This window comes from Myotis yumanensis, unplaced genomic scaffold, assembly GCF_028538775.1.
Source record: "Myotis yumanensis isolate MYYU_CA2020_CCGP unplaced genomic scaffold, mMyoYum1.0.hap1 SCAF_1, whole genome shotgun sequence".
Classification (NCBI taxonomy): Eukaryota; Metazoa; Chordata; class Mammalia; order Chiroptera; family Vespertilionidae; genus Myotis; species Myotis yumanensis.
Genome location: NW_027223752.1, coordinates 40907503 through 40920988, shown reverse-complemented (window position 1 = coordinate 40920988; position 13486 = coordinate 40907503). Strand labels below are relative to the sequence as shown.

General features: G+C 36.9%; 1 protein-coding gene across 3 annotated transcripts in view; it reads left to right on the top strand.

Moving 5' to 3' along the window:
- LRRC9 (leucine rich repeat containing 9) overlaps window positions 1-13486 on the top strand; it is an 87744-nt gene that overhangs the window by 61881 nt on the left and 12377 nt on the right. For all 3 annotated transcript variants that reach the window (XM_070403755.1, XM_070403753.1, XM_070403751.1), the window contains 5 exons: window positions 754-862; window positions 1518-1657; window positions 3421-3557; window positions 6841-7058; window positions 11366-11434. In XM_070403755.1, the coding sequence (XP_070259856.1) occupies window positions 754-862; window positions 1518-1657; window positions 3421-3557; window positions 6841-7058; window positions 11366-11434 (673 nt within the window). The remainder of the gene's footprint in view (window positions 1-753; window positions 863-1517; window positions 1658-3420; window positions 3558-6840; window positions 7059-11365; window positions 11435-13486) is intronic.

The window sequence follows — 13486 nt, the reverse complement described above, 5'->3', positions numbered from 1 at the left end:
CTGGATCCCACTCCTTGAGGGCAGAGACAGTGTCTTTTCATATTTGCTGTAACCTTTCCTAGCATATTGTCTGCACTTATGAAATAGTAATAAAAATATGTTGAATGAATAAAAGTATGTCATAATTATAATTTCAGAGTTTCAAATTTGTTTTAAAGAAGTGGGTAGCAAGGTTATTTAGCTTTATGCTCTTTCTTATAACTCAAAGGAGGTGGAAGAGTAAAGCATTCTTTTTAATTACTGAAACATTCTTACAAAGTGGGATACAATAAAAGTTTTCAGATCTCACAAAAAAGCCTGCTGTCAAAGATTTCACTTGCTTTCACCTTTTCTTTCCCATTCCTAACCTCTTCTTGGCATTTCAGAAATAACCTATTTCACTCATAGCCTCTCCAGTTTACAATCTGAAAATCTTATGATTTACCATATCAACTTCACTATGATTTCATGAACATGTGAATTTATAAAGAAATTGGAGATGTTAATTGTTTCAAGTTTCTTTTATGATAGTGTTATGTTGTAATAGACATTTTTTAAAACAATTAAATTCTATGTCATATTTTTTACATATGTGCTCCTCCAAAAAATGTATTTATCTCATCACTTGGCCCATACGTTTTACATGAAGGCAATTCTCTTTATAGCATTTGTCAGATGAGATTTTTTAAAATGGTTTTGGTGTTGTACATGAGGGATTCACCTAAATAATTTTTCTACTAAAATTATAACTGTATTTACTTTGTCTAAATTCAGAACTGTGGATTTGATTCCAATTGACCAATTTAGAAATGTGTGTAATGTGAACCTACAGAACAATAATCTTACCTCATTCAGTGGATTAATCTATCTGCCTAATGTGAAGGTAAATCACAAATTTTCTTTCAAAGTTTTCAGTGAAAGCTGTAATCTTCCCTTACTTTGGATTAAAATGTATTTTCATATTATTAAAGAAAAACAATTCCTAAATTTTTTTTTCACCAAACAAGAAAAAGTATTACCTTCCAAAGTTGTTTTGGTTGACCTCAGTTTTATGTGATTGTCCTATAAGCAGTAACTCTTACTCAGTGTAGGAGATGGGGATCGAAGGCTGCCTCTATAGTGAGTGGGTATGGTACGAAGTCAGAGGACACTGCAGTTCTCAAAGCAGCCTCATGGCCTCCTGTCCTATAGCTTGACTGAGCCATTTTATGGTCTTTTAAATATAAGGAAATAGCAGTCTCTCCAACTAAAGAGTTATTTCCTCTAAATCAGGCTTGGAGAAATCAGTGCAGATTGAGAAAGTTAAACAGCTTTCTTTTGTCTCCATTATTTTGTTTAAAATGTCATTTCCCAGCATGTCAAATAATTTTTTAAAAAATTCAAAGCCAAATCCAGACAATTTGCAATGTAAAAATTTGTAATTTTAACACTGATATTATTAAATTATGTTGTACAGTCCATCCATTTTAATAGCTTTTGAGATGCTAATTCAAACTATATATATATATATCCTGATTAATAAGGTATTCTTTTGCTAGGTCTTATGCCTCAACTATAATCATATTGAATCAATCATACCCAGACTAAGGCCTCAGAATCACTTGACCAACAGACAAGTGCTCTACCAGAAAGTGTCTTCAAGTGGTTATGGACAGCAAGGAAACTCAAAAATAAACAGGTACTTTCCTTTTATTTTTACAATTATAAATAAACTAAGGGCCCAGTGCTTCGTGCACTGGGGGGGGGGGGGGGGGGGGGTAGTGTCCCTCAGCCCAGCCTGCTCGCTCTCACATACTGGGAGCCCTCAGGAGATGTCCTAGTGACAGCTTAGGCCCGCTCCCTGCTCCCCTTGGGGAGCGGGCCTAAGCCGCAGTCTGGCCTCCCTTTGTGGGAGGTGACTGGGCTGATCAGGGGAAGGCACCAGCCCTATCACCCCACTGCTGCAGCCACTGCCAATCACCGCAGCCATCAAGGTTTTTTCATCAACACGGACTCCAGTCTCTTCACCATGAAAAAATGACAACTTTCTTTAGGCATTTTCAAGATGTGTCTTTCATATAATAATAATTTCTTTATTTTTTTTTATCCTCACCTGAGGATATGTTTCCATTGATTTTTAGAGAATGTGGAAGAGAAAGGGAAAGACAGAGAGAAACATCAAAGTGAGAGGAACACTTTGATTGGTTGCCTCCTGCATGAGCCCTGACCTGGGCCCCGGCCAGGGAGGAGCCTGCAACCTAGGCACATGCCCTTGGTCAGAATTGAACCCAGACCCTGCCATCGGCAGGCCAAGGCATTATCCACTGAGCCAAACCGGCTAGGGCAGGATATGACATTTCTTAGCCCTCCAGCAGCGGACCTTCGTTTTTTTCGCCAGGAGTGTGGTGAAAAACCCTAGATCACCTTTTTGGATTCTTATTACCCAAGTTACTAAGAATATTACCAGTGGCATACAGGGAGCTTAGCCAATGAGCAGTCAGAAAAGGTGTTTCCTCTGTAGTTCACACCAATCGCCACCTTGCCCCCCCCCCCCCCAGCCCAGGCCTGACGCCTCTGGCCCAGGCTTCAGGCCTGGGCAGGGGACCCCCATCTCCCTCCCATTGCTGGCTCTGCCCTTGCCCAGGCCTGACGCCTCGGCCAGAGGCATCGACCCCCATCACCCTTCGATCAGCCCCTTGCCCAGGCCTGATGCTTTGGCCAGAGGCGTCAGGCCTGGGCAGGGGACCCCCATCTCCCCCCGATCACCAGCTTCTGGGTGGCTTCTGGGGCTTCTGGGGTCGGCCTGTGGCCTGGGATAGCGGCTCGTGCTGGCAGCTGCACTGTCCTGCCCTGCCTGCAGTATGCAAATTAGCCGCCATCTTTGTTGGTGGTTAATTTGCATATCATGCTGATTAGCCAATGGGAGGTGTAGCGAAGGTACGGTCAATTACCATGTTTGTCTATTATTAGATAGGATTTGGTTGGGAATTTAAAAAGCAATTAAGTCACATTAATGATAGCAGTAACATACATTTAGCTTATTTTAATACTTATTTAATAGCTACATGCCAAAGATGAACTTCACAAATAAAAAAAATACTCAAAATACTTATTAATTTTTCCTTGCTTCCTCCATTTCACACTCATATTGTAAAAAAAAAAAGGAATGAAAAAACCTTGTATGTTTAATAGCCTTGTGTGTGTTTTTTTTTCTCTTTCTTGGCTAATTGCACTTTTTTTGCTTTTTATTTTAAGTAACTCTATACTTTACCATATGAAAATATTTTAAAGATTACAAAATTATTATATAGAGACAACTTATTACAGTTTAATTCAGATACATTAAGAAATTCATCCTTTTAAAAAATCTTCAATTTATGATAAGTACATACAGGTTGTCTTTTTATAATATAACTGGTTTGAAATTAAGCTTATGGAATCAAACTTACATGTGTGTTTCAGAGATATAATGAGCAATGAAAATTTGCCTCCAATAATGCACAATTTAGAAGTTCTTCATTTGGGCTACAATGGAATTTGTAATTTAAATCAGCTGCAACTAAACAGACTAAGAAATTTAAAATTCCTCTTTCTACAGGGTGAGTAGCAACACTGTTAATACATAAGTCTTTGTTATTAAAAACTGACTTGATAGCCCTAGCAGGTTTGGCTCAATGGATAGAATGTTGGCCTGTGGACTAAAGGGTCCTGGGTTCAATTTCCGGTCAGGGCACATGGCATGTGGAAGGTAGCTTGTCAATGATTCTCTCTCATCATTAATGTTTCTATCTCTCCCTCTCCTTTCCTCTCTGAAATTAATAAAATATATATTTGTAAAAAACTGACTTGATTATCATCCTTTTTGATAAGCAAATACAAGCCTCAACATTTACTTAAAACAGATTCACTGATGAAAATATTTTAGTGATCACAAATGGGTTTCTCTTGGGTTATTTACATAAATAATGTCAATGCAACATTCTAGGATTATTGAATATTGCCCTAGAAAATGCAACATTTTATAGCCCTAGAAAATGCAATATCCTAGGACTATGTACAGTATAGTATTACAACATAATTTACTTTTATATCATACTAGAGGCCCAGTGCACGGATTCATGCACTGGTGGGGTCCCTTGGCCTGGCCTGCACCCTCTTGCAATCTGGGATCCCACCAGTGCATGATCGGGGTGGGGAGGGACTGAAGGAGGGCTCCAGGGCATGTCTGGCCCATCTCGCTCAGTCCCGATCAGCCGGACCCCAGCAGCAAGCTATACTACTGGTAGGAGCGTCTGCCCCCTGATAGTCAGTGCGCGTCATAGCTATCGGTTGAACAGTCAAATGTTCAAACGGTCGCTTAGGCATATATATATATATTTTTTCTCTATTTTTAAAACAATAAAAAGTAACCAATGAGTAATTCACAAGAACTTACTAAACCCAGAATTGTGCTAAGTACTGGAAAGGATACAGAAATACTAAATTATATTGCTATTATATATAATTTAGATCTTTGCTCTAAAGTAATTTAAGATCCACCTGTAGAAATATACTGAAACAAAAATAAAGTTCTGAATATGTGTCATTAACTTAAGTGCAACAGAAGTTTAGAGAAATTGAAACATTGACCCCTCTATGTATCTAGGAGTCTGAAAAAGTGAAAGAATTTAGAGTGAAAGTGAGCATGATCAAGAGTTTTTCAAGTGAGGGTGTGGGGGAAGGAGAGAGTCATAAGGGCAAGATCGTGGTGTCTATGGGCCAGCACTTAGAAAGGCACTAACCTGATTAAAACAGAACATATAGTTCTCTGGGTGAGTTATAAAGTTTCTAAATATTATCAATCTCATGGATAATACTCATTTTGTAGTTGAAAATAGGTAGGAATTGTAAATTTTTAGAAAAGTGGCATAAAAAAAACAGGGTTTGGAACATTAGTCTAACAATAAAGGGGGTCAAATATTTGGTGATGAAAGGAGATTCAACTTTGGGTGGTAAACACACAATGCAATATACAGCATAGTATTGTACACTTGAAATCTATATAATTTTATTAACCAATGTCACCCCAATAAATTTAATTTAAAAACAAAATATAATTATTAAATGACATAGAAGAAAGGTTGGGAGATACATCAGTGAGACATATAGGAAGATAACTGCATAGTTTATCTGAGTATAATAATTTTTCTCTGAAAGACAGACTTTTCTAGACCATTTTTAAGTTTTTAATGCATATTTTTGCCTATCAAAGGTCCTTGCCAGTTAGGTCAAGAACATGGAGAATTAGCCTTAAAAGAACAAAAAACTGAACATAACAATGTCAGATCTTTTAAAAGATACATTGACATAAAAAAAAAAGACAACCTACCCCTGGAAGGTCTATTTAATCTAACATTGTAAATTACACTGAGGCAGCCTTATGCAGGAAGTGAAGCAGTTTACTCTGACAGTAATAGCTGTCACTTATTGAGTCATTGGTTAAGGTATTTGTCTAGATAGATTATCTAATTCAACCTTCACAGCATAGTAATTTTATAAGCATTTTACAAGAAAAGAAATTGAATCTCAGTGGGGTTAAATAATGTATCTAAATTTTTGCCAGTAAATGGTATGGTATAGGATAAAGCACAGGTCTGGATCCAAGCATATGCTCTTTCTGGTTCCAAAGGACATGAATGACAATAAGGGCCCCGGCTATAGTAGTGTCAGAGAGAACAATAAGTAAGAGGTAAGTCCAAACTGCAGTTTAAAAGAAGGAAATACTAGGATTTAATGACTAACTAGATATATTAGGGGAGAAAAATATAGTCTGATATGTTTTTCAGGATTTCATTAGGAAATTGGGCAAAAGGCGGTATTAAAGCAGAATAAAGTCATTGGGAAAGGTTGCTCATTTGCAGTATGGAAAGATCAGTTCTAGACCTGGTGTTGCCATTTTTATGTCTTTGAGGAAATCACTTAACTTCTCTGACCCTTAGTATTATGATCATTAAAAAACAATATTTACCCTGTCCTATTTGGGGACTCTAATAGGAAACACATATAAAAGTATTTTGTCAACTCAAGAGTCATCTTCTCATATAAATGATCATTAATATTTATAAACTGTTGATTGCGACAGTAGAGAGAACTCATAGGTTATAAAGAAAGGACTGAGCCCTGGCTGGTTTGGCTCAGTGAATAGAGTGCTGGCCTGCAGACTGAAGGGTCCCGGGTTCGATTCTGATCATGGACACATGCCCAGGTTGTGGGCTCAATCCCGAGTAAGGGATGTGCAGGAGGCAGCCGATAATGACTCTATCTCATCATTGATGTATCTATCTCTCTCTCTCCCTCTTCCTTCCTCTCTGAAGTCAATAAAAATATATTTTTAAAAAAGAGAGGACTGAGTTTTTAACATCATGTAATGAATTCTTAATTTTTAATGTGGTTATAGTATAAAATATGTTTTTATGAGAAAGTGTATTAAGGTGTATTTTTTCAACTTAACACAACAAATTCATTTATTTTAATAAATAATTATATGTACCTATTTGAATGCCTATTAGAATAATCAGATATACTCAGGAGCATATCTTTTGCGGCACTTTTATATATCTACTTTTGTCAAAACCAGTAATTAAGACTATTTTAGTACTTAATTACTGAACAGATATTGTGTATGTCACATCTTAATCTTTCAAACATAAAGAGGAAATTTTACAAAATATTGTTTGATGATGCCTTCCTTCTTAAAAATCACATATCTATTTCTCCTTGGAAATATATTCTTTTAAATACTTTTTCAAAAATAAATGTATGAAAATATTTAAATGAAGATAGATAACCCTTCATTCAGGAAGTTTGGGCTCACCTGATATATCATGACTTATCTTTTTTCAGGGAATGAAATCAGTCAAGTTGAAGGGCTTGATAACTTACTAGTTCTTCAGGAATTGGTAGTGGACCATAACCGCATCAGAGCATTTAATGACAGTGCCTTTGCCAAACCAAGCTCCCTGTTGGCACTTCACCTGGAAGAAAACAGACTACGAGAGCTGAACAACTTACAACCTTTGGTAAAACTAGAAAAACTTTTCCTAGGATATAATAAAATCCAGGTAACATTACTTTGTTTTTGTTAAGAGACTTACAAGACTTAACTCCTCTGAACATAAAGCTTCCAAATACACCAATGAAAACTTTGCTAGTGTGTTACTTGTCATTTATATGCCAGATACTCTGTGATACAGAGGCATATAAATAGCCTGTGATGCAAGGATGTCCACTCTACTTCTAGACATAAATCCAACCAACCCACATGCATCCACCTAAAACAAACAAAAAAAAGGTTAGTTCTAAATGTTCTAAGGCTCGCCCAGCTGGCGTGGCTCAATGGTTGAGCTTTGAAGTATGAGCCAGCAGGTCACAGCTTGATTCCTGGTCAGGGCACATGCCCAGATTGTGGGCTTGATCCCCAGTGTGGAGCATGCAGGAGGCAGCCAATCAATGATTCTCTCTCATATTGATGTTTCTATCTCTCTCTTCCTCTCTGAAATTTTATATATATACATATATATATAATGTCCTACGGCTCTTCTGAGCAGTCCTCTCTAAGAGATCGCCTTTGTTCTTGACTACTTTACTCTTGGTCCATGCTATTTCTGCATCTCAATTCCAGACTTCCTCTGGTTCTTTAAACTTCACATGTGGACTTGTTCTACCTGACATTTCAGTCATTCCTAATTATGGTTTAATATTCCATCTCCCCCTACTCAAGGCTTCTTTAGGATCCTGCCTTAGTTTTCGCTGCTCAAAATTCAACCTAGACCATTGCCTCAACTGAGCCTGCCCAGACTTTTTCCTGAGATAGTATGCAGATGAGAGGGTTAAAGGTATACATAACTTTATACAGCCCTAACATTTCTCTCAGTGCTTTGGTGATGATCTGTTAGTCCTCCTTTTATCAATTTTACTACTCTGCCCATATCTCTAAAACAAACTCCAAGACAAAATGAACTGTGGGCTGCCCCAAAGGGCAGGGACTGAGTCTGTCCTGCCCACATTTGTGTCAGTGTATATAGTGCCTGGTACATAATAGGTACACAATCAATATTTGTCTGTGGCTCTACTTACTCCAGTTCAGAAAGCCTTTGCTTGGGTGATCTAAGGCTAGAAGGTGTCTGAGGCTAGAAGGAAATCATAAGCAGTGCCCTTTTCTACATAGCAATTAGAAAATATACATTCAGAGAAGAAAACATCATGCAATTAATTTATCAAGGTTCAACAAAATTCATCCGAGATAAGACTGCAAAACCCAATGATTCTTACAAAGTTTTATCCACAAAAAAATATAAATTAGGAAAATTGCTATCCTATAAACAATCTTTCCAATGATAGCAACTGAGTTAACACAAAGGATTGTCAAGTTAGACCTACATGAATCAAAGATCTTACCCAGTATCACACTTTACAAATAATTTCAAGAATATACAAGACCTGGGACATTCCTATGGCTTCTCAGGTCCTTTCTTTCCACATCACACACGCACACTGTCCAGCTTAGAATAAAATAAGAGCTCTCCGAACAATATGATCCCATACAACAAGGGAGTGTTTTATTTACAGTTTATATGACATTTTATAGGGAGCCATGCCTGATAATTCTTTACATCCTAGGTTTATTTATTATAAACAGTCCTTAACCAGAGAGATCCACTAAGAGCATCTAATAAACAAGGACCTTCTAGTAAATAACATTGGTCTATTTGACAGAAGATCTAGTTATCAGTGTACTTATAAGGAGTTTAGACCAGGTAACCTGCTTTTCCCTAGAAGTGTCTCTAACCCCCCTCCCCACCCTACTAACCCACTAAAGAAAGTGAATGAAAGGCAGATCAACTGATATAGCAACTTCCTCCCCAGTAACTTAAACAGGATAATACTTAGTCAAGCTTATTTATTATCAAAATTTAAGATAGCTAAAGGACAACCGCTAGGATAAATCATGGAAGATTATACATTGAATGAAGGGGTATTGATTATTATTTAATTATCAGCCCTTATTTGTTTATTGTGTCCTTGGAATGGTATTTTTGATTGAATTTAAATTGATCATTTTACCATTAAACTTCTTCTAACCATTCAAATTATATTACCTTAATATGACCATACATTTAGCTGGGGGGAAATGAACTGAGAAGAATAAGGTTAAGTTGGAGATTCTGTTTAATTCTACTGAAAATATTATGTTCTTCAAAATTCTTAACTCTCGGTTCAATTTTTCTTTTTGGGAGTGATCTTCTCTCTAGATTCCTACCAACATGGATAGACTAACACCAGCATTAATTTCCATAACTGGCCAATCAGATTATAATCCCTGAATTAACAAGGATTTATAGCCTAGAAGGGAAAAAGCACTGAAAAATTAGCAAAATAATACTTCCAAAAAAGGTATATGCAGTCCTTTATTAATCTACTTTAAAGTCTTTCATACACTGCATATTCTTGATAACATATTCCAGTTGGTGCTTTTGACTTAGCTATCATGTTTTGGAAAATTGTTGCCAATAGTCTTGCTTCTGCAAGAAGAATCACAGGATCACAGTTGAAAGATGTTATTTAATTCATTCTTATAGTCCTGCTTGGTCCTTGTGTCTAAATGATTCCCCTATCTGGCATCCAACAATTGCATCTACTTTTAAGCATCTCATTTAACCTGTGTAGTAGCTTTTTAAATGTCTGATTTGCTGTATTTATTGAATATTTGGCTTTGTGAGGTTCTCCCTTTCTCACATTTTCTTATTTCTGGTTATGGCTTTTCCTTTTCTACTTAGAGAAGACCCTTTAACATTTCTTATAAAGCTGGTTTAATGGTGATAAAGTCCTTTCTTTTTTTGCTTGTCAAGAAAACTCTATCTCTCATTCAATTCTGAGTGATAACCTTACTGGGTAAATTCTTCTAGGTTGTAGGTTCCTTTCTTTCAGCACTTTAAAGATGTCCTGCCACTTCCTTCTGGCCTATAAAGTTGCTAAATGAGAAATTAGCTGATAGCTATATAGGGTTTCCTTTTATGTGACTCATTTTTTTCTTGCTTTCTTCAGATTGTCTCTTTAACTTTTGTCATTTAACTACAATATGTCTTGGTGTGGGTCTCTTTGGATTTATCTTGTTTGGGACTTTCTGTGCAAAAAAACTAAAATGTACAGTATTTGCAAACTTTCACCAATGTTAAATAAATAAATAATCCAATCCTAGGGAAGACAAGTAATTCAACTAGAGAAATAGTTTTTCAACTACATATATTCCCAGCAAATATATCAGGATGCAGTCCACTCAATATCATATGTTCCTTTATGGTTAAGGTTGTATTGCATATATACATTTGAAATTTGTTTAGACTGATTCACCTTCTTTTCCACACTTCTTAGTCAATTCTCTAGGAAAGTAATCAATTATAATCTGAGTCCTAGAATAGATCATAACTTTTATGAGAAAAAAATAGTCTTTTCTTGTAACTGCTGCTATATGGCCTCTTTCCCATGTTAGAATGTCATCTCTGCCGATCATGTATTTGGAATCAATATTACACAGACTTGTCTTTTTTTTTTTTTTTTTTTCGCTTACAGTATTACAAAGGGTATTACATAAGTGTCCTTTTTTCCCCCCCGCCCTTGACAAACCCCTACCCTCCCTTACCCCCCAGTGTCTTATGTCCATTAGTTATGCTTATATGCATGCATACAAGTCCTTCGGTTGAACTCTTACTCCCCTCCCTCCTGCCCCCCAACTCTCTCTGGCCTTCCCACTGCAGTTTGACAATCAGTTTGAGGCAGCTCTGCCTCTGTATCTAATATTGTTCAAAAGTTTGTAATGGTCTTTATTATCCATGAATGAGTGAGATCATGTGGTATTTTTCCTTCATTGACTGGGTTGTTTCACTTAGCATAATGCTCTCCAGTTCCATCCATGATGTTGCAAATGGTAGGAGTTCCTTCTTTTTAACAGCAGCATAGTATTCCATCGTGTAGATGTACCACAGTTTTCTAATCCATTCATCTACTGATGGGCACTTAGGCTGTTTCCAGATCTTAGCTATGGTGAATTGTGCTGCTATGAACATCTGGTTACATATATCCTTTCTGATTGGTGTTTCTGGTTTCTTGGGATATATTCCTAGTAGTGGGATCACAGGGTCAAATGGGAGTTCCATTTCCAATTTTTTGAGGAACCTCCATACTGCCTTCCATAGTGGCTGCACAGACTTGTCTTTAATCAACAATACAGAATATTGTCACTCAAGCTCACTTCACAGGATTCAATCGTGAGCTAGCTGCAACCCAACACTTATATATAATTAGCTTCAAATCAGTATATATTTGAAGATGTTGGATCTAACCAAATAATAACTTATTGACTTTTAAATAGGATATAGCAGAACTGGAAAAACTTGATGGTATCTCTTCTCTCAGAGAGCTTACAATTTATGGCAATCCAGTGAGTATGTTACTTTTCTAACTTACTAGTTAATTTACTTACAGTTATGCATAATTTATTTTTATATAAAATGAGAAAGGATTAATTTTATTTGTTTTATGTATTCACAGACAGTTTTCCAAGCACAATTTATTGACTAGTATCTTCTTTCATCTGGTTCCAATATAAACTTCATTGTCATATACATGAGGCTCAGTTTTAGGGTTCTACATTATATTCATTGGCCTATTTGCCAATTCCTGTATACCAATATTATCCTGTGTTAATTACTAAAGTTTTATATTAAGTCTTGATGTCTGATAGAGTAAGCACCTCTCCTTCTATTCTACCTTCTGTTTTTCTTTCTTCACTGTCTTGGCTATTCTTGGCCCTCTACTCTTTCTATGAGTTTCAGCAAACAGCTTCTCAAGTTATATGAGAATCTTGATATTTTAATTAGAATTGCATTGAATTTAAATTAATTTTGGAAGAAATTTGCCACCTTTCCTGTTGGAGTCATTGAAGGCATCTAATAAGTAGCACCATTATTCACCTAATAACAAACTGAGAAATATGATAGTGGCAGATGAGAGGTGAAAATATTTTGCTTAGCTTAGTGAGAAAGCCAAGTGGGCCTGCTAACAGATTCCAGAAATAAGCAATCATGATTACCCATTAGCAGAAAATACTTGACTGAGGACTTTCTGAAGGAACAGTGAGCTCTTTCCAACCGTGAGCTCTTTCCAAAAGGAAAGATGGGAACTAAACAAGCCCAATTTATTATTTCCAGATTTATTAAATCACCCTACTTCCCCAGTGGAAAAGTGAAATGATTGAGAGAGCCCAGTAGTGTTACATCAGAGAGCTATTTCCACACACACACACACACACACACACACAAACAAAAAAACAATAAGCAGTCTCCCCTAATATTTATAGCATTAATCCTTCCCATTCATAAACACAAATATCCCTACATTTTTTATGTCCTTTAATTTTCTCCTAAAGGTTTTAATCATCTTTGATTAGATTTATTGTTGTTTTAATGGCTGTTTTAAACAATTTCTTTTTACACTTTTCTAATTGTTTATTGCTGGAGTATAGAAATTCTGATTTTTGCATATTCTTCTTTATCCAGGAACCTTGCTAAACTCTCTATTCTTAGTTCTAATGGATTGTAAACTTTGTTGCATTTTCTCTGTAGACTATCATATTATCTATAAACTAGAGGCCCAGTGCACGAATTCATGCACCAGTGGTGTCACTCAGCCTGGCCTGTGGGATCGGGCCAAAACTTGCTCTCCAACATCCCCCAAGGGGTCCTGGAGTGTGAGAGGGCACAGGCCAGGCCAAGGGAACCCACCAGTGCACTATCAGGGCTGAGAAGGGATGCGGGAGGTTGGCCAGCTAGGAGGGACTTCAGGAGGGGTCTGGCCAATCGAGACTGAGCAAGATGGGCCATACATGCCCATCTGTTGGAGTGTCTTCCCCCTGCTGGTCAGTGCACATCATAGCGACTGGTCAACTGGTTGACTGTCTGCTCCCTGGCAGTCAGTGCACATCATAGAGAACGGTTGAGCAGCCTTATCATATCATTAGCATATTACGCTTTGATTGGTTGAACAGCCAACCAGATGACTAGACACTTAGCATATTAGGCTTTTATTATATAGGATGACTCAATTATTTCTTTCCAATCCTTATGTTTTTTTATTTCCTTTACTTCACTTGATGAGCTGACTAGGACCTCTGGTACAGTGTTGAATAGAAGCAATTATAGTAGGTTACTAACTTCAAAAGAATGTGTCTGAGTTGTCACTGTTAAATATGATGTTTGCTCTAGGTTATGGGTAGATAACCTTCAACATTTTAAGGAAATTCCTTTCTTTCTGGTTTATTATGAATGGATATTGGGTTTTGACTAGTTGGTAACACAGTTTTTCTCTTTAATTTGTCAATATGTAAATTAGATTAATAGACTCTAGTGCTGCCCTAGCCAGTTTGGCTCAGTGGATAAGGGTCGGCTTGCGGACTGAAGAGTCCTTGGTTCAATTCCAGTCAAGGGCACATGCC